Source organism: Pongo pygmaeus, chromosome 7 (genome assembly GCF_028885625.2).
Source record: "Pongo pygmaeus isolate AG05252 chromosome 7, NHGRI_mPonPyg2-v2.0_pri, whole genome shotgun sequence".
NCBI lineage: Eukaryota > Metazoa > Chordata > Mammalia > Primates > Hominidae > Pongo > Pongo pygmaeus.
In genome coordinates this window covers 6878256-6899433 of record NC_072380.2, presented here as the reverse complement: position 1 = coordinate 6899433, position 21178 = coordinate 6878256, and the positions used below count along the sequence as shown (strand labels likewise).

Genomic DNA, 21178 nt, shown 5'->3' with positions numbered 1-21178 from the left:
CAGGGCCAGAAACCCAGCTCCTTCCATCAAGGGCCAGAAACCCAGCTCCTTCCATCCAGGGCCAGAAATCCAGCGTCTTCCATCCAGGATCAGAAATCCAGCTCCTTCCATCCAGGGCCAGAAATCCAGCGCCTTCCGTCCAGGATCAGAAATCCAGCTCCTTCCATCCAGGGTCAGAAATCCAGCTCCTTCCATCCAGGACCAGAAATCCAGCTCCTTCCATCTGCCAGTGGAGGGCAGTTCACTTTAGCTTCTTAATTCCTCTCAAGTTCCTGTCTCATTTCTTCCCCCTTCCCCATATTGTGTAAGACCCTAATGTCTCCTCAGCCCCTTCGTGGGTCTTCTCAAGTCCAAGCTGATGTCCTCTCCATGCATGCTCAACACCTCCACATTAGATAGTTCTATAATGGCAACAGGTTCATTTAATTCTTCTTCCAAAGTCTTCCTATTGCCGAAGAAGAAAACCAAAGCTGCTCAGTAAGACACTCAAAAGCCTAAATGTGCACCCTTCACACACACACGCAAGCCTAAATGCACGCACACACCAAAGCCTAAATACACACACAAACACGCAAGCTAAAATGCACACACACACACACACAAGCCTAAATGCACGTACACACACACAAGCCAAAATGCACACACACACAAATCTAAATGCCCACACACAAAAGCCTAAATGTACACACACACAAACACACAAGCCAAAATGCAAACACACAAAAGCCTAAATACACACACACACATACACAAGCCTAAATACACGCACACACACACAAGCCTAAATGCACACAGGCAAAAGCCTAAATGTGCGCCACACGCACACAAATATACAAGCCTAAATGCAACCACACATAAGCCTTAATGCACACCACACACACAAGCCTTAATGCACACCACACACACACGCACGCATCTCCTATATAGGCCTTGGTCCCTGCTCTCCTGAGATGTCCATGGTCCTCCCAGCACACTTTCATCTACTCAGCCCCCATCTGCTCTACAACCTCATCCCATGTGTCATTTCCTCCATTAGACTGTCATTCATCACAGGTGGGTCAGTGGCCTCATCCCTGGGCTGTCAAGGGCCTGTGCACTTTCTGCCGCCACAGCCCCCATCAGTCTCCTTCATCAATGCCCACCCACAAAGGCCACACCTTTGTCAACTGTGAGTGATGAAGCCAGGACTCTAGCCAGTCTCACTGCAATATTTATGTGAAAGTAGATGCTGCATTCTGTTTGTATGTGGTTTCTCCTGGGCACATGGCACGGGACCTGGCCTCCTTTTGATCTCGCCTGGGCTCCCACGCCTTCAGAGCTGGCTACCATGCCTCACTCCTCAAGAGAGCCCAGGAGTAAGCTCTGCTCTCCAGCATCACCCTGTTGATGGACGTGAGTGGAACAGGGTGATGCCCTGGACACTGGGACTAAAATGACCTTCTTCTAGCACCATCACCTGAAAATGTAACACATTACCTGAAAATGTAACCTTAAAAAGCAAAGTGTTTCTTTTCAAAAGAAGACATTTATGCAGCCAACAGACACAGGAAAAAATGCTCATCATCACTGGTCATCAGAGAAATGCAAATCAAAACCACAATGAGATACCATCTCACACCAGTTAGAATGGCGATCATTAAAAAGTCAGGAAACAACAGGTGCTGGAGAGGATGTGGAGAAATAGGACCACTTTTACACTGTTAGTTGGAGTGTAAACGAGTTCAACCATTGTGGAAGACAGTGTGGTGATTCCTCAAGGATCTAGAACTAGAAATACCATTTGACCCAGCCATCCCATTACTGGGTATATACCCAAAGGATTATAAATCATGCTGCTATAAAGACACATGCATGCATATGTCATTGCAGCACTTTCACAATAGCAAAGACTTGGAACCGACCCAAATGTCCATCACTGATAGACTGGATTAAGAAAACTGTGGCACATATATACCATGGACTACTATGCAGCCATGAAAAAGGATGAGTTCATGTCCTTTGCAGCAACATGGATGAAGCTGGAAACCACCATTCTGAGCAAATTATCACAAGGACAGAAAACCAAACACTGCATGTTCTCACTCATAGGTGTGAATTGAACAATGAGAACACTTGGACACAGGATGGGGAACATCACACACCAGGGCCTGTCATGGGGTCAGGGGAGGGGAGGGATAGCATTAGGAGAAATACCTAATGTAAATGATGAGTTAATGGGTGCAGCAAACCAACACAGCACATGTATAAATATGTAACAAGCCTGCACGTTGTGCACATGTACCCTAGAACTTAAAGTATAATAAAAAAAATAATAAAATAAAGAATAAAAATAAAATTTAAAAAAAAAAAAGTTTTTCAGGTTCAGAGCAGAAAACGTCAGTCCTGAAAATCAGGATTCCAGGGTTTAGATTCCTTCCACTCCCAGGATCTGCAGACACCATCGGACCTCACATGGTGCCCAGCAGCATTCTGAGATTTTTTACTTTATTATCTTGTAAACCCCCAAAATTTGAGACAGGTCTCATTTAATTTAGAAAGTTTATTTTGCCAAGGTTGAGGATGCGCCTGTGACACAGCCTCAGGAAACCCTAACAACATGTGCTCCAGGTGGTCAGGGCACAGCTTGGTTTTATACATTTTAGGGAGACATGAGACATCAATCAATATATAAGAAGTACGTTAGTTCTGTCCAGAAAGCTCAAAGCAAGGCCCCCACCACTGGGGGCTTCCAGGTCACAGGTATGTGAGAGACAGACGGTTGCATTCTTTTTATTTTATTGTATTGTATTGTATTTTTGAGACGGAGTGTGGTTTTGTCACCCAGGCTGAAGTGCAGTGGTGCGATCTCGGCTCACTACAACCAACGTTTCAAGCAATTCTCTGGCCTCCGCCTCTCAAGTAGCTGGGATTACAGGAGCACGCCACCACACCCAGCTAATTTTTGTATTTTTAGTAAGGACGGGACTTCACCATGTTGGCCAGGCTCGTCTCGAACTCCTAACCTCAGGCGACCTGCCCGCCTCGGCCTCCCAGAGTGTTAGGATTACAGACGTGAGCCACTGTGCCCTGACCGGTTGCATTCTTTTAAATTTATGATAAGTCTTTCCAAAAAAGGCAATCAAAACACGCATGTATCTCTGGGAGCAAAAAGATGACTTGAATAGAAAAAGAGGCAGATTGGCAATAAGCAGTTCCCAGCTTGAAGGTGCCCAAGATATTTTTCTTTTGCAATCTTATTGAACCCACACCCGGTATAATAACCTGGAAGCCTCCCCAGGAGGCGCTCAGCACAGAGGCTAGGGAATGAGGCTTTCCAGGCCATTACACCAGTTTTCCGTTTACCAGCTGGGTGACCTTGGGCAATTTGTTTCAATTCTCTGCACCCCAGTGGTCTTCTTTAACATGAGGATAATATTGCCTGGTCAAAGAATCATAGTGTGGCTTCTGTAAGACAGAAGGAAAGGGACAGAAACAGATCCGATAGAATCCTGTAGCTAGCTCATTGAGGCAGTTCACAGAGGGTGTTTGGGAGAAACTTGGAAGAGGCTGCGCCATGTCTCACCCAGGAGCAGCAAGGAAAGCTGTGTTTCGGTTCTTTCTTTTCTCTTTCCACACTCTCACTGCTCCTAGGTCAGGCATGGCTCAGCTTCTTCCAAGTTTCTCCCAAACACCCTCTGTGAACTGCCTCAATGAGCTAGCTACAGGATCCCACTGCATCTTTCTGTCTCTTTCTTTCTCTCTGAATCTATTTCTCTCTATCTCTGTCTCTCTGTCTATTTCCATCTCTCTCTGTCTGTTTCTATCTCTCTGTTTCTCTGTGTCTCTCTACTGCCTCTCTGCATGTCTCTGTCTCTTCCTCTGTCTCTGTTTCTGTTTGACTGTCCATCTTTCTGGGTCTCTGTCTTCCTCTGGCAGGGCTGCAGTGGGAGTATACAGCAGGTTCATGTTTGGGTGCAGAACGGCGTTCTGCCAGGGGTGGAGTGGCTGAGGGTCAGTCCACTCTGGGTGTCTCATGCCATGTGGCTGCAGCATGGGGTTCTCATCGGACCACCGTGACAGTGTGGTGTGGATGTCATTCCTGGAAACTGAACCTCAAGCTGGGTTCTCCAGCAATGCCACCACTCCCCCGCCAACCCTGATATCCTCCAAATCAACTCTTCCCTTCCTTGGTCAGCGAGAGCCAGTGTCTGCTGCTTGCAAATAAGCCACTGAGACATCACGAAAGCTGCTCACAGAATTACAATGAAAATCAGTAATAAATAAAATGTTTCTTAAATCTTTAGAATCAAGGAAAACCTGAGGGATACTTGGAGAATCGCTCACAGCACCCCAGTCTGGCAGTTGTAGCTCTGCAGGGTGGGCCCAGGCTGGACCAGACCCTCGACCTCCAAGGGCCACACTGGGGGCTCACTTTCTGAGGAGTGCCCTTTGGAAATGTCCCAGGAACACATCTAGTGGGAAAAGAGAAAGGTTGGTCCATCGAAGAGAGTGTTCTGCATAAGGGGAGAGATGAGAAGGTAGCCTTGGCCAGAGGAATAAAGTTCATTACAACCAGCTCTCCTTTTGCAAGGGAAGAGGGTGAAGTTTGAGGTTGTCTTGTAGGAAGACAATCAAACTAAAGAGTCCAACACCAGCTTAGAGCCGAGTGGCCCCCTGCTCAGAGCTTCCCTGTGGCTCTCCTCCATGGGATCCAGAAGGAGGGATTCCAGTGTGAACTGCCTTTTCCAGAAACCCCATCAGAACTGCCTAACCTAGAAAACCAAACAGGAGGGGCTGGCACCAGGGCTCCAGGCTGAAAGCTAAATCCAGCGGCAGCCAGATGAAGACAATGTGCCATGTGACTGCCGACTGCTCAGAGCAAATGACACCAGGGGTTAGCCATTAGAAGTTCACCCTTGACTGCGGCACCTCCCTTCAGTTCCGTCGACGAGGTTGTGCAATCCACCAGTCTTATAAATACAGTGACGCTCCAGCCTCTGGAAGCCTCTGTCAGCTCAGCCTCCAAAGGAGCCAGCCACTCCCCAGTTCCTGAAATCCTGGGTGTTGCCTGCCAGTCGCCATGAGAACTTCCTACTTTCTGCTGTTTACTCTCTGCTTACTTTTGTCTGAGATGGCCTCAGGTAAGCTCTGGTACCTGCTAGAGTTTCCCATCCCCAGGGCTGGGGACACTGGGGCTGATGTGAGCCTCGGATGGCTGCCTCCGTGTCCCAAGGGACGAGGGACAAGCCGCAGGAAAGCATCCCATGGTTGAGTGGCCTGCAGTTGGCAGAAGGCAGCAGGCAAGCCCTGCCAAACCTTCAGGGTCTGTGAGCTGCCAAGGAGTGAGCCTGGCAGGGTCATGGTGCTTGTCACAGGCAGCTGCCTGCATCCTTGTCCTGGACATGTAGACAGTATCCTATGTGGATGAGATTGCTGCTTCCCCTGCAAGACGGCTCCCCACACTGAGAGGCCAGCTTCCGATGCAGAGAGACGGGCCGGCCCCATCCTCAGCCCAGGTCACTGGGTGCAGCCTCCTGGGGTGCCCTGGTACAGGTGAGGTGCTGCCGCCCCACCCACCAAGCCAGCTCAGCCAGTGCCTTGGACTCACCTCGTGTGCAGGCAGGGAGGGTCCACAGGCAGTCCTCTCCCTCTCCTGAGAAATGCATCCACATTCTCCAGGCTAGGGGTCTCCCCCACTCAATAGGAGGGGGCTTCCTGTGAGCCAGGTGTATGTCAGCTTCTCTGGGCCAAAGCAGCCATGACACTGACATAATGGTGGGACATGCAGGAGGAATCGGGAACATATTTTATCCCAGCCCTATCCCTTGCTCACACGAGTCACGTGGTGCTACGCCTTGGTTTATTCATCTTCAGAATGAGGGGCTGGGACGGATGATCCTGAAAGCAAGCACTCCAGTTCAGAAAGTCTCTGTAAGATCCTATCGTAAGTTTCTCTAGGCCATCACTGTATCCAGCAGATAGGCTTAATTTATTCCAATTATGCCTTAGTTTTTCCATCTGAAAACTGAGTACAAAAGCATTCTAAATGCAGAACTTTTCATGCTGCCAGTTGCTACCATGGGTTTTGTTTACTTGAGTGTTTTGTTTTGTTTTGGTTTGGTTTTGGTTTTGGTTTTTGCTTTGTTTTTTTGAGACAGGGTCTCACTCTGTCACCCAGGCTGAAGTGCAGTGGTGTGATCTCGTCTCACTGCAGCCTCTGCCTCCTGAGCTCAGGCCATCCTCCCACCTCAGCCTCCCGAGAAACTGTGACTACAGGCATGCACCACCACACCTGGCTAATTTTTTTATTTTTATTTTTTGGTAGAGATAAGGTCTTACTGTGTTGCCCAGGCTGGTCTCAAACTCCTGGGCGCAAGCAACCCTCCTACTTCAGACTCCCAAAGTTCTGGGATTATAGGCATGAGCGACTCCACCCAGCCTATCATGTTTTTTGTTTTGTTTTGTTTTCTTTTGTTTTTTTGAGATGGAGTCTTGCTCTGTCACCCAGGCTGGAGTGCAATGGCACAATCTCAGCTCACTGCAACCTCCACCTCCTGGGTTCAAGCAATTCTCCTGCCTCAGCCTCCTGAGTAGCTGGGATTACAGGTGCGTGCCACCAAGCCTGGCTAATTTTTGTATTTTTTAGGAGAGATGGGGTTTCACCATGTTGGTCATGCTGGTCTTGAACTCCCGACCTCATGGTCCGCCTGCCTCCGCCTCCCAAAGTGCTGGGATTACAGCCATGAGCCACCACACCCGGCCCATGTTTTTTTAAAGGAATAGAAAATATTACTCCGTGCCATGTAGTAAAAGTAGATGCTGTTTAATTACACCCATATTTCAGTTTGGGGTGTGTACATATGTTTTTACTGAGTAGCAGTGAGAAATTTCTTTCTTATGGTGGTTCAGTCCAAACTCAAAAGGGTTTGAAAGGCACTTTGTTAACATAAAGAATTTTTGTTTTCAGTCTATTATATCTAAATTGAATTATGAGAAGCTATTCTCGAGGCTTCCCAGTCACAACTCCCTCCTACCCCCAAGAATAATCACTCACTTGACTTTTATGGTGATAACTTTTCATATTCTTTACACTTTTGCCACACTAATATTCAGGTTGAATACTACAGCTTGGTTTGTGCACACATTTCTATTGGCCAGTAGGTGCCCTTATGCCTCTATTTCTACATGCTGAAAAGTTGCATCACTGGATCATAGGATATGCATATATTCAATCGTATTGGACAATGCCAAACTGTTTTCCAAAATTGTTTACACCAATTTGTACTCCCACAAGCAGTGAATAAGAGTTCCTCTTGCTCTGTATCCTTGCCAACATTTGATAACATCAATTATTTTTAAATTTTAGCCACGTGGTGAGTGTAGCAATAGCTCATTGGAGTTTTAATTTGCATTTCCCTGATAAATAATAAGTTGGACCCTTTTATATATAGTTACAGGCAACTGGGTTATTTTTTGTAAAATATCTGTTTGTCTTCTCTCCGTGTTTTCTATCGGATTATCTGTCTTTTCTTATTCGTTTGTAGTTCTTTATGTATTTTCTATGCAAGCCTTCTGTCAATTATATACATCACAAATATCTTCTCTTGCTTTGTGTTTTGATTTTTCACTCTCTTAATGGAAACTTTCCTAGAACAGAGGCTTTTATCATGATTTCAATGTAGTCGAATGTGTCACGTCTTTTTCCCTAAGGTTACTGCACTTTGTATCTTGTTTAAGAAGACTTTCTTTACATCAAAGACATGAAGACAGTCCCCAATATTGTCTTCTAAAAGCTTATCCTTTTTCTTTTTACATTTAGGCTTATAATCCATCTGGCAATGGGGTGTGTGTGTGTGTGTGTGTGTGTGTGTGTGTGTGTGTGTCTTCGGTATGAAGTAAGGGTCAAGTTATTTTTTTCCCCAATATGAATATCTGATTGTCCAGAACCAACTTTTTTTTTTTGAGACTGAGTCTCGCTCTGTCACCCAGGCTGTAGTGCAGTGGCACAATCTTGGCTAACCGCAACCTCTCCCTCCCGGGTTCAAGAGATTCTCCTGCCTCAGCCTCCCGAGTGGCTGGGATTACAGGCGCCTGTCACCACACCTGGCTAATTTTTGTATTTTTAGTAGAGACCAGGTTTCACCATGTTGGCCAGGATGGTCTCAAACACCTGACCTCAAGTTATCCGCCTGCCTCTGCCTCACAAAGTGCTAGGATTACAGCCATGAGCCACCATGCCTAGCCCAGAACCAACTGTTGATAAGACTATTTTTCCCCACTGTTCTGCTGAGCCAGTACTATTCTACATCAGTTCTCCATGTATGCATGAGCCTCTTTCTACACTCTTTATCTTATTCCATTTGGACATTTTTCTGTCCTTGTGTCATCAGCACATTGCCTTAATTACAGCGGCTCTATACTTAGTCTTGAAATACAGTAAAGCAAGATGTCTCACCTTTTTTCCAAATGTGTCTTGGCTATTCTCGGCCCTTTGAATTTCCAAATAAAATTTAGAATCACTTTGTCAAATTAGAACCTCTGGGGATTCCCATGGTATTTGGTTGAACCAGAAGATTAATTTTTTTAAAAAAGTAATCTTCAAATGTTTAAACAGAGCATTTCCACTCATTTAGGTCTTCTTTATTTCAAAATGTTTCATGCCTTCATAATAACTTTTTTTATGTTAGTAGGATGTGATGTTCCTGCTTTTGTTTCTGTCTTTCTCTCAAATCTTGACCTACTAATTCTTTACTGTTGGTTCTCTAATACCTACAAAGTGCACATGTGCGTGCGTGTGTGTGTGTGTGTGTATGTCAGATATTCTAGCTGTTCTTTTTGGGCTGCCTGGTCCACAATTATTGGAAAACAAAAACCTTCAGAAGCATTTAGATTACACAAACATCCTTAAGAAGCAAGTAAGAGAAACAGACACACGCACAGCAATATCTAACACAAGGGGGAAGGCAAATGTCATGAAAATGGTAAAGGCAAGTGCTTTTAAAAGGCCCCTAGACTGAAAGCAGCATAGACTGCTCCAACAGGAAGGAACCTCAATATTCCAGACCAAAGGTTCTAAAAGTATGGCCTCTGGACCAGAAGCTTCAGTGTCACCTGGGAGCTTGTTTTAAAATGCAAATTATCAGCCCCAACCCAGACCCACTCAGATGCTGAGGACTGGAATATGATCTTGTCACCCAGGTAATGAGCATAGTACCCCACAGTTAGTTGTCCACACTCCCCTGCCTCCTTTCCCTTCTAGTAGCCCCCGGTGTCTCAGTGTTTAGCCCCCACTTATAACTGAGAACATGTGGTATTTGGCTTTCTTTTCCTGTGTTAATTTGCTTAGGATATTGGCCTCCAGCTGCATCCATGTTGCTGCAAAGGACACACTTTCATTCTTTTTTATGGCTGCATAGTCTCCTCCATTTTAAATTTGAGAAGCTGCTGCCTAGAGAGGTTGAGTGGTTTGCAAAAGATCACACAGTAGATTAGTTGTGGAACGCAGAATGTAACCAAAGTACCCTTTCACTAACTTTGCTGCAATTCCTTTTGTGTCCCATAATATACTAGATCTTGGAAGGTAATGCCAGAAATTAGTTCTGGTTATGCACCATGACACCACAGTCAACCAGCTGTGTGGTGAAGTGGAATGAGAACTGAAGTGAGATCAGGAGGCATCCATTCTGGTCTGGGGTTGGTCTTTGACCAGATACATGCTCTGGGGACATCGCTGGACCTTGTTCCTTCATCTGGGGAGAGGATCACAGAGAGGTTGAATTAATTGAGTTCTGAAGTCCACCTTGGCTCTAAAAAGCTACACCCATATCAAATTTGGGCCTCCTCTGCTTACTTAGCATATATATACCCAACAATTTGATTACTGAGGAGAACAATCAAGAACAAAGATGTGTAAACCTTCACAATTTCAAAGTGCTTTCAAATTTGTATGCTCAGTTGATCTCTCTAATAACAGATAATCACTTGGAGAGGTTCCATCTTGCAGCGTGTGTTGGAGTAGTCATCCTCTAAGTATCTTTCCAGCACTGGGAGCCTCCAGTGCAGGGAGACTAAAGCAGAAAGTGGAGACTTTGGCAGAGTCTAGCTGGTCATGATCTTACTTGAGGTCAACATTATGGTGAGATTATTACAACATAGTACAATCTCAGACAGCCTCATTAGGAATCAATCAGAGAAAAAGAATATAAGCTGGCAATCAAGAGACTGTGTTTTGTGTGAACAAATGAGTGGCCTTGGCCCAAGATGCTTCCCTGAGTACTGGGATGGGAGAACCAGAGTGCCTCTCAATTCCCTTCCATCTCCACAGCAACACAAAAAAACTCTTCTTTTCTCATTGTCCTCAATGCCTGGTTTCCGGGCCCTTCCCAAACCTCTTCATTCTCCTGTGGATGTGTTTAAGTTGGCCAATAGACTTCCCAACGTTTGAAGCCTGGTATCAATACAGAGTCCCTTCTATTGAAATGAAGTTCAATAGAACATTCTGCAGTGGTAAAAAGATTCTATATCTGCTGTTCGATGAATGCAGCACCCACTAGCCACATAGGACTCATGAGCACTTGCAACGCAGCTAGGGTGATTTCAATTAACCTAAATGAGAACAGCCACAGGGAGCATGTGGCTGCCATATTGGATGGTGCTGCTTTGAGAACAAAATGAGAGAAATGAAGCCTTTATTTACCTTGGCTGGTGGAACACATTGAAGGGACTCTGTATTGATACCAGGCTTCAAACATTGGGAAGTGTATTGGCCAACTTAAACACATCCACAGGAGAATGAAGAGGTTTGGGAAGGGCCAAGAAACCAGGCATTGAGGACAATGAGAAGAGTTTTTCAAAAGTGGAATTACTGCAAAAAGTGGAAAAATAGCCGCTGGATGGAAGTTACTGACAGGACAATTTCCATAGGTGTGAAAGCCATCTTTCCAACAGAGATCTGTGACATGAGAATGTACTGTCTCCTAGGGTGGCAATGTCCTCTTGTATTAGTCTGCTCAGGCTACCAGGTTTATGGTTTAAACTGCCCATAAACAGACCAGGCAGTTTAAACAACAGAAATGTATTTCCTCGCGGTCCTGGAGGCAGGAAGTCTGCAATCAAGGTGGCAGCAGGGTTGGCTTCTTCTCAGATCTCTCTCCTTGGCTGGTAGATGACTGCCGCCTCCCTGGGTCCTCACATGGTCTTTCCTCTGTGTGTGTCTGTTCCAATCTCTTCTTATAAGGATGCAAGTCGTATGGATCAGAGCAAGCCCCAATGACCGTGTTTAACTTGAATCACCTCTTTAAAGTTTCTCTCTCCAAATACAATCACCTTCTGAGGCACTGTTAGGGCTTCGACACAGGAATTATTTTCCTAAGGGATTCAGTTCAGTCCAAAACGCCTACCAGTGGAGGCTTGCAAAATGATGGTCTGCTGGTCCCTGGCCAGGAATATCACGGCGACTATTCCCTGTTGCATGGAATAGAAGGCTAGTCCAGAGTACTGTCTCTATTTATGAGATCTGGGATACTGGCAGAAGGGCAAAATAAAGTCCAAGTAGAAAAAAAAAGCTATGAAAGTTTTAGAGAGTAACCACAATTTCAGCCTGATATGAAACGATCCTAGATTTCAGCTGAAAGACTGATGTGGGAAGTGGGGGAGCCAGGATTCAAGGCAGAGGGAACAGTGTAACTGAAGGCATGGAAGGAGGGAAGTGTAGGCTGTGTTTGAAGAGCGGCACCTGCTTCCACATTTCTAAAACACAGGATGTGATTTTGGGGTGTGTTGAGACAAGGCAGAAAACTTGTTTGGAAAAATAACTTGAATTCCCTGCACACTCAAAATCTCTCAGCATAAGAAAACCCCACTCAGAACCCCATTGTTCATTCCTCGGCTTGTATTTGGCCACAGCTGGCATAGCCCCGGACTGAGTAAGCTCTTCAGACACCTCATTTCATGAGTAGCCCCAAAGATCAATCATGTGCAAATTTCTTGGAAGAGAAGACTCTCCAGTGTTTTGTAGTTATTTGTTCTACTTTCACGAGATGTTCTCAAATCGTTGCAGCTACAAGCCATGAATCTGAAGTGTCTGTGTTCCCTCCTTACAGGTGGTAACTTTCTCACAGGTCTTGGCCACAGATCTGACCATTACAATTGCGTCAGGAGTGGAGGGCAATGTCTCTATTCCGCCTGCCCAGTCTTTACCAAAACTCAAGGCACCTGTTACAAAGGGAAGGCCAAGTGCTGCAAGTGAGCTGGGAGTGACTGGAAGAAATGATGCAAAAGTGAAATGAATTTTTTATAAGCATTCTTTTAATAAAGGAAAATTGTTTTTGAAGCATACCTCCTTTGGGCCAAAATGAATCTTGTGTCTCAATTGGAATAGGTAAAGAAGTAGGGGGTTAGGGTGCATGGGTTGGAAGGTGAGACAGGTCGAACCACAAAGCCTGCCTGGAACAGGGGAGTGATGACCTAGGCTTGAGTGATGTTACCTCCACTTTGCTTGATCCGCAAACCAACACATGACTGATTCTTTTTTTTTTTTTTTTTTTTGAGATGGTGTTTCACTCTTTTCACCCAGGCTGAAGTGCAGTGGCACAATCTCGGCTCACTGCAACCTCTGCCTCCCAGGCCCAAGCAGTTCTCCTGCCTCAGCCTCCCGACTAGCTGGCATTACAGGTGCCTGCCACCGCACCCAGCTAATTTTTGGGATTTGCTTTTGTCTTTGTTTTTAGTAGAGACAGGGTTTCACCATGTTAACCAGGCTGGTCTCGAACTCCAGACCACAGGTAATCCACCCGCCTTGGCCTCCCAAAATGCCAAAGTGCTGGGATTACAGGCATGAGCCACCACGCCGGCCCCAACACGTGACTGATTCTCAGTGTCCACATAATTCAGAGGTCTCAGCAGTCTGCTCAGTGAATTAGTCTTTGACAGAACCCAGAACTTCCATTTTTTCTCCTTTCTGGTCTTAGGGCAGTGTGTTGGTTAACTTTAGCATACGAGAATCTCCAGGACTACTTGGAGAAACGGCAGCCTCCAAGTCTGGAACATAAGATGTACAAGACAAGCCTGAGTTATTTTGTTGTGCTAGAAAGAAGACCTCTCAAAGACTGAAGGGTCACACCAAAAGAACACCAGCTCCATATCGAAGGGGAGCCCAATGGCCACAGATGAGACATTTTTCCTAACTGCAGTGACTAATGATAACGATTGATGCACACAAATATATAAACATCCATGAGTTCATAATGACAATTAAATAGTTTCATTTATAATTAGAGCTTGTTACAGCACCAACTTATCACTCCAGAAATTTATTCTGCATTTTCAGTACAAACTGTGTTTTAGGGTGAACAATAGTTAAGGAAATGCCTTCTTTATAGAATTTCCCCAACTAATAAATGAAAAAGGGATGATAGAATAATAAAATCACCATATTGCAACCTTGAATGAAATTATAGGTCTAAAGCAATCATCAATGGACTGTTTTAGAACCATTTGGTGAAAAGCTTGGTAGGGAATTTGATAAGCAAGGGTTAAGGGTGCACTCGATCATCAGTCTTACCCTCCCTAAAACTGAGACAACCAGACATTAATGGATTTCCTGTTGTGATGTAATAAGAATTACACAGCACCACTCATGAACTATTCTTGCCCAAAGAAATGGAACCTGAAACTAATTGAGTTTCTAGATCTAACTACTAGTTTACGGAAAATACAGGACTTTCGGAAACAAGCGAAACAACAGCACAGGAAGCAGTGGGTCAAATCCAGAGTGTGAGACATTCTACAGGAAAAATAACCTCGTTTCTCCAAGAAACCAATGCCATGACGAAAAAGAAGGAGCATGATTGTTGAAAAAGAGAGAAAAGAGACAAAACAGCCAGCATGTGGCCTTGTGTGGCCCCTATATTGAACAGACCTCCTGGCTGGGTGTGGTGGCTCACACCTGTAATCCCAGCACTTTGGGAGGCCAAGGAGGGTGGATCACCTGAGGTCAGGAATTCGAGACCAGCCTGGCCAACATGGTGAAACCCCATCTTTACTGAAAAAAAAATAAAAAATAGCCGGGCCTGGTGGCGGGCGCCTGTAATCCCAGCTACTTGGGAGGCTGAGGCAGGAGAATTGTTTGAGCCCGGGTGGCAGAGGTTGTAGTGAGCTACGATTGTGCCATTGCACTCCAGCCTGGGCGATAGAGCAAGACTCTGTCAAAAAAAAAAAAAAAAAAGTCTTCCTGTATCAATGGACCCTGATTACACTTTTATTAGTGGCCAGGAGGACTTTAAACCACAGATCTACTGCCAGTGGTTGCCACATGGGATTAGATGGCGATGTCAGTGGCTCAGCACATGGGTTGGGAAATATTTCTAAGGGGCCAGATAATAACTATTTTCGATTCTGTGAGTCATATCCCATCTGTCGCAAGTACTCAACTCTGCCGCTGCAGAGTGAAAGAATCCTTGCCTGACACATAAGTAAATGGGAGTGGCTGTGCTTCGATAAAACTGTTCAAAAGAACAGGCAGCAAGCCAGATTTGGCCAAGGGTCATCGTTTTCCAACCTCTGGTTTAGGGGATAGAACTGATTCTGTCCAATGTTTAGAAGGAAAACTTCCATGAAAATGGATATTTCTAGTTAACTCCCAATATACATACACTTGTTCATGGCTGCTTTCTTCTGAAAATACATGAAGTATCCAAAATATTGAAAAATAATAGTTTTTAAAATCATAATAATAAAAAGGCCTGGGAGAAATACTTATTCCCCTGCTTTTATCTCCTCTGTTAGATCACAGACTGATGGTAATTTATGAACAAAAACCACCTGAGGCTTTTTTATTATTAGTCCCAAATCTTGGAAGACAACAAGTTTTTAAAAGAAATTTAGTGAGCTGTCGGGTGGGTGCCCCTTTGTTCTGTTCTGGACAGGCATGAAAGCTGATTCACTAACTTCTTATACCATTCACATTTTTGATCAAGGTTGTTTTATTCCACCAAAGCCTGAGAACCCACAAATATCAGCAGAAAAATATACTCTTGTCACAATCAGTCAAAATAGAAAACAGTGCTATAACAAAAATTGCTCAAAATACTTCTCTTCCAATCAAATCTACTATTGGCCTGTTTTTCCCAGTATACTTCTCCAATCTGAGTTGGCACATCAATTTTTTTTTCAGCATTGCGCTCATTGGGTATATGCCATTTTGATTCCTGCTGTTTCTGTACACACAGTGCCCTGGTGGCTTCATCTCATCCACCGTGGTCCTCTTTAAGGACCGCACCATGCTGGGCCCAGCCTATTCACCAAGGGGGCAGCCTGGAGTTCTGTCTTCTCGCTTAGTTGCATCCATCTGGCTTTAGATTAAGGAGCTGCAGAACTCCCCCTCCTAAGGGAAAAAGGGGGTGCTTTAAGATCCATGGAGGGGTGTTTTAGAATGGCCTTAGGAGATGCTGTGCACAGAAGAGATGACCTAAGGAAAGGCTGCTGGGTTCTTCACATCCTTAAGGAATGGAAAGGGAAAAGTTTCCATTTAGAGCAATCCTTGCCCCGAACATGTCAAACCTGAATGCTGAGATTCAACCCAATTTCTTCCAACCAGCCAGACTGAACAGTGACTCAGAACTCAGAGTGGCTCCCTCTGACAGTGCCTCATCCACCTAAAGGAAGACTCCTTTCTGAAAAATGAACAGTGTAGAATGTTTTAACCAAACGTGTGCAGACTAAACACCCTGTTACTGCCTAGACAGAGTGCAGCCCTCCACGTTCACTAGCATAGTCTCCAAGTGCACTCACCCGCCATTCTTTACAAGTGAAACCTGATCTTCCCCCTCCGTGAACCACACAGGGACTTGATTCACTTGTTCCCTTGTTGACAGGCAAATACACTGGTGCCCACTGGGGATCACCCTGCTGGTCATTATCCACAAGACCTGGAAGAGGAGGAAGAGACTCCCATAATAGGATGGGAGACAGGCTCTTCTCTAGAGGAAAGCCACATGGCTCTCGCTGGAGCTCACCCAGGTGCAGGAGGACCAGAGGTCCACCATGGGGCTGGGGACTGACCCCCCACCTCAGCCTTAACTTACCTGGTTCTCCCCTGCCTCCCTTGCTGCCCTGTTGTGGTGGGTCAGGTCTCACTAATGCAGGCCTCCATTACAACTGTCCCAGCACTGACTGAGTAGCTACATTAAACATTAAAGCTAATTGAGCCAGTGCCCTTATACAAAGGCTGGAACGTAACAAAGAGCCCACCAAAAGTTTTCTCTAGGCTTTTCGTGGGCCTTGAAGCATGACAAAATAATGAAGGGATTCTTAACAGGACCTTTAAGTTTAAACAAGTTTTATTGGGGGTCTGAATAAACTCCCCAGGCCTCCACAGACAAGTTTGTTGGGGTCTAAAGGAACTCCCCAAACCTTTATGATTCATCAGGAGACAAGATAAGGGTAATCACCCCACCATCTAGACCCATTTAGATTAAGTAAACTTAGTGAGGATCCAGAAGAAAGTCTTCAGGACTGAGACCTTAGTTATAGATTAAAAGAAGTTAATCACTTATGTCTTTAGATGAATGCACACTTACATGTAGACATATAGTTTAGAAGGTAAATAAGCTCTGGAAAACTGTGTAATTTTGAGTTGGTATGGTTGTCATTTCCAGGCCTTCTTCCTGTAACTGGTTACAGAAATAAAAACTCTCTTCCTCCCCAGCTCATCTACATCTCATTATCGGGCCACAAGAAATAGCAGCCTGACCCACAGTTTGGTCCAGGAACACTGTGACCTGGCAGACCCATTCCTTGAAGCGTGTCCCACAGCCAAGTGACCTGGGCACACACCCAGGAAAAGCACTTTCTCCTAGGCTGGCCCCAGGAAGACACGCCCACACTGGCCCCCTCCCCAGCTGGCCAGGGGTTCTGCTGTGTGTTTATTATTATTTTTGTTTTTTCTGTTTTTGTTTCTTGAGATGGAGTCTTGCTCTGTCACCAGGCTGGAGTGCAGTGGCACGATCTCGGCTCACTGCAACCTCCTCCTCCCAGGTTCAAGCAATTCTCCTGCCTCAGCCTCCCGAGCAGCTGGGATCATATGCATCTGTCATCACGCCCAGCTGATTTTTGTATTTTTAGTAGAGACAGGGTTTCACCATGTTGGCCAGGATGGTCTCGATCTCTTGACCTTGTGATCCACCCTCCTCCGACTCCCAAAGTGCTGGGATTACAGGCATGAGCCACTGTGCCCAGCCCGTGTTTGACTATTGTAACTGACATCAGACCAGGCATGCAGAGAGGTGTCATCACTGGCCCCTCCCAGCTCCCCGGACTCATTCTACCCATAGAGACTAGACACCTACAGAGGTAAGTAAAGGGTCTTGCTTAATTGGGTTTCTGATTTTGTTTTTGTTTCAGTTTTGTTTTGCTGTTTTCTAAAAACCAGGCTCACTGATAAACACACGGGAACACTTGCCGAAATGATCGCTCCTGGGCTTAGTCCTGTCTGACCTGACAGGTCTTTTTCAGACAAGTCACAAAAACAGGTCTCCTGTAAGGGACTCTAAAGATAGCTTTTTCTGCTGCCTCTGCAGCCCCCCAGGCAGAACCCCACTTACTCTCAGCACACAGTAAGCATCCACTCTTGGTGCCAGCACTGCTCCCTCCCCACCCCACGCCTGTGGGGCATTCTGCCTAAATTCCCTGATGTCACTTTGCTGGGCACAGTAGACTTGGTTTAGAAACACCCATTGCAACTATAAATACACTGAACTTTCACCTGGCTTTCACATACTGGCTAATATACCTGGCTAGATAAGCTCAACTCCCACCTTTAACAAAGTCACCTAACATTTGTTCAAGGCAGCAGTCACCACAGTGATCACTGTAGCTCCCTATGGAGTCCTACGGGGCAAAGCTTAACTTTCTCCTGGTGTCTTAAATCCCATAAACCTCACATCCCATTTCACCTCCTTCACTAAGAGCTCCTCCCCTCTGGGCCTTTCCCAGGCAGCACTCCACTTTCCTTCCGCTCTGGGCATGGCTCTCTGTCCCCCAACCTGTGCCTCCAAACCCGTTCTGGGCATTTCTCCCCTGTTAATTAGTCTTACAGAGTATTCTAAAATATATGATCCAGGCATTCCTGGACATTTCCTAGCCAGGATATTTAAATATATATTTGCATTTGTGAAAATAAATTAAATTTAAAAGCTGTTGGAACTTCCAGGACTCTTCAAGCCTTGAGAGAGGTGTGGCTATGATCTGGGTCATGGAACATGTTTTGCAATTCTGTTGCTTGGATTACAGCTTAACTCTTCCTCATTCTTCTTGTTCTGTAATGACTAGGAAACACCAGAGACCAGACCTCCGCCGTCTAATCACAGACGTTTGTTACAGATTAACTACCTCTTTAAGAATCCTGACCCTAACTCAGCCTAGATGGCAGTGTGGAATGTTAGATATACCTTTCCAAAAGAGGCCCCCCTCAAGTAATCAGATCATTGGAACTATGCATTAAGCCTTACACAGACGTTGAAATTCTGTGAAATTCCCCTAAGCTTTGTTTATATAAAGCAATCCCAAATCTCTACACTTGGTAACACTGACTTCCATTCTTTGGAATCTGTGCTTCCCAGAGATGTCCTGTTTTCAACCTCTGCACTTGAATAAACCCTCTGTAAACTAGTTTCTGACCCTTTCTATTATGTTAAGTTGACACAGTCTCCCCTTAAACCACCCAAACCTCCTGAGCATCCTCTACTTGCACACGCACCCTGCGCCTTCTACTGCCTCTCACACCTGGACCCCAGCGCAGCCAAGAGCAGCCCTGTGTCTCAGAGCACTTTGTACCCCTGGGTCTAGCAGAGTCCTGTTCACAGCAGACTTTCCATGCAGACTGATAGCGACCTAACAAGGGGTGAAAAACAGACCACCCCCTGGGGGTAAATCATGCTTCTGGGTCTGCTACTTGCCTAGAGGCAGTCTGCTAGTGGCAGGAAGAACTGCAGATGCAGACCCAGCCAACATGCCTGTCTCACCCTACAGGCCCTTACTGATTCCCAAAAGGGTGTTATGAGGCTGATTCTAGGTTGGAAATGCTGCAAAATCAAATCCAGCTGCTGCCACAAGAAGAAACTGCTGCTGCCAGGTCGGGGTACATGTAGGGTAGGGGGAGCTGCTCACAGACTGTGGAGACCTCAGGAAGCAGCCACAGAAGGAGCCCCTCCTCGCCAGCCTCCCTTGTCCCCGCCAGGCTCCCCTGTCCCCACCAGCCTCCCACATCCCCACCAGCCTTTCCACTCCCCACCAGCCTCCTCCGTCCCCACCAGCCTCCCCACCTCCCAGCCAGCCTCCCTCCCCACCAGCCTCCCCAACTCCCCGCCAGCTTCCCCACCTCTGCACCAGCCTCCCCACTCCCCGTCAGCCTCCCCAACTCCCCACCAGCCTCCCCAACTCCCTCCAGCCTCTCCCACTCCCTGCCAGCCTCTCCCACTCCCTGCCAGCCTCCCCTACTCTCCGCCAGCCTCCCCCATCCCCTCCAGCCTCTCCACTCCCTGCCAGCATCCCCACCTCCACGCCAGCCTCCCCACTCCCTATCAGCCTCCCTACTCCCCGCCAGCTTTTCCACTCCCCGCAAGCCTCCTGCCTCCCGCCAGCTTCCCCTACTCCCTCCCAGCCTCCCCACTCCCTGTCAGCCTCCCCTTTCCCCACGAGCTTACCCACGTCCCCTCCAGCCTCCCCTACTCCCCACCGGCCTCCCCCACTTCCTACCAGCCTCCCTACTCCCTCCCTGCCCTGTGGGCAGAGCTGAGCTGGCCCTTCCCAGGTCCGCCCCACTGGAAAGCAGGTACTGAGTAGGGAGCTTGGGGCTGAGAAACAATAGCTTCGTAACCAGCCCAGTGACTCTTCTAGAAACCAGGGCAGAGGGTGATTAGAGATGTCCTGTCCCGGGGCAGCCATCAGCCCGTGGTTGACAACACATTTTACCCCAGAGCGTTCCTGCCTCCACCTGAGCCAGAGCTTCTAGTGTGCTTTTCCTCACCTCCCCATGCTCTGTGAGCCCAGCTCCCCTTAGATCCCCTCCCTCCAGCTACTACAGAATCTCTCATCCAGGGACTATGACCCAGCACCAAAGCAGGTCACCCTGAACCCCACGTGGGGCAGGGAAACCACAGGCTGACTCTCAAGTCAGACAGACCTTGGCCTTTGGACAAGCTGCTCGACTTCTCTGATTCTTGCATTCTTGGGTGTATAAAAGTGAGTAGAATAAATGGACCCCCCGGACTGGTGTGAGAACTCAGTGAGATAACCTTTGTGTGGCACTCATCCAACCCAGCCAGCCCCTGACATGCAATCAGAACTCAGCTCATCGCAGTCTCCTTCCTCATTCTCCATCTTGCTCTTGGAGGTGTCATGGACGGGACACCTGAGTCACCTCGTCCAGCCAGCCAGCATGAAGGAGCCTGACTGGCCCATCCACACATGGTTTCCTTGGCTGCCTCCATCTGCCTCTATATCTCGTAAGGTGGTTTTGCTGCTTCTGTGGATTGAAGAGCCTCCAACTGTGGCCTAGAGTATGAGTCAGGGCTGAATCAGAATATATGTACAAGAAGACAGAAGTCAAGTACAGCTGGAAACTTGAAAGGCTTTGGAGCAGAAAGGATGTCACAGTTGAAGCTGAACAGACTAGAAACCATCCAGAGAGGTGAAGGCGAAGACCTTGAGTCCAGTTCCTCTTCCACCACCCACCAGTGTGTCTACCTAGACAAGAACTTAAAACTGTCGGGCCCTTGTTTTTCTCCCTTAAAATTATGGCAAACATGGTAATAGAACTGTAAAACATTTATGGGAACTTACTCAGCAAAGTGTTATAACTGATTTGACTGATGTGACTCATTAGGTATGTGAACCCCCAAAATTTGAGACAGGTTTCGGTTAATTTAGAAAGTTTATTTTGTCAAGGTGGAGGACGCTTACCCGTGACACAGCCTCAGGAAGTCCTGACGACATGTACCCAAGGTGGTTGGAGCACAGTTTGGTTTTACACATTTTAGGCAGACATAAGACATCAATCAGTATATGTGAAAAGTACATTGGTTTGGTCTGGAAAGATGCGAAAATTTGAAGGAAAGCCAGGAAGACTCGAAGCAGGGAGGGGCTTCCAGATCACAGATAGGTGAAATACAAACTTGCCTTATTTTGAGTTTCTGATTAGCTT

At 46.5% G+C, this 21178-nt stretch overlaps 1 protein-coding gene across 1 annotated transcript; it reads left to right on the top strand.

Annotated features, from left to right (window-relative positions):
• The first annotated feature begins 4960 nt into the window (after positions 1-4960).
• On the top strand, positions 4961-12315 carry DEFB1 (defensin beta 1). The gene is made up of 2 exons (XM_054499513.2): positions 4961-5120; positions 12081-12315. The coding sequence occupies exons 1-2, from the start codon at positions 5060-5062 to the stop codon at positions 12224-12226; spliced, it is 207 nt and encodes a 68-aa protein (XP_054355488.1). The 5' UTR covers positions 4961-5059; the 3' UTR covers positions 12227-12315.
• Positions 12316-21178: the final 8863 nt, after the last annotated feature.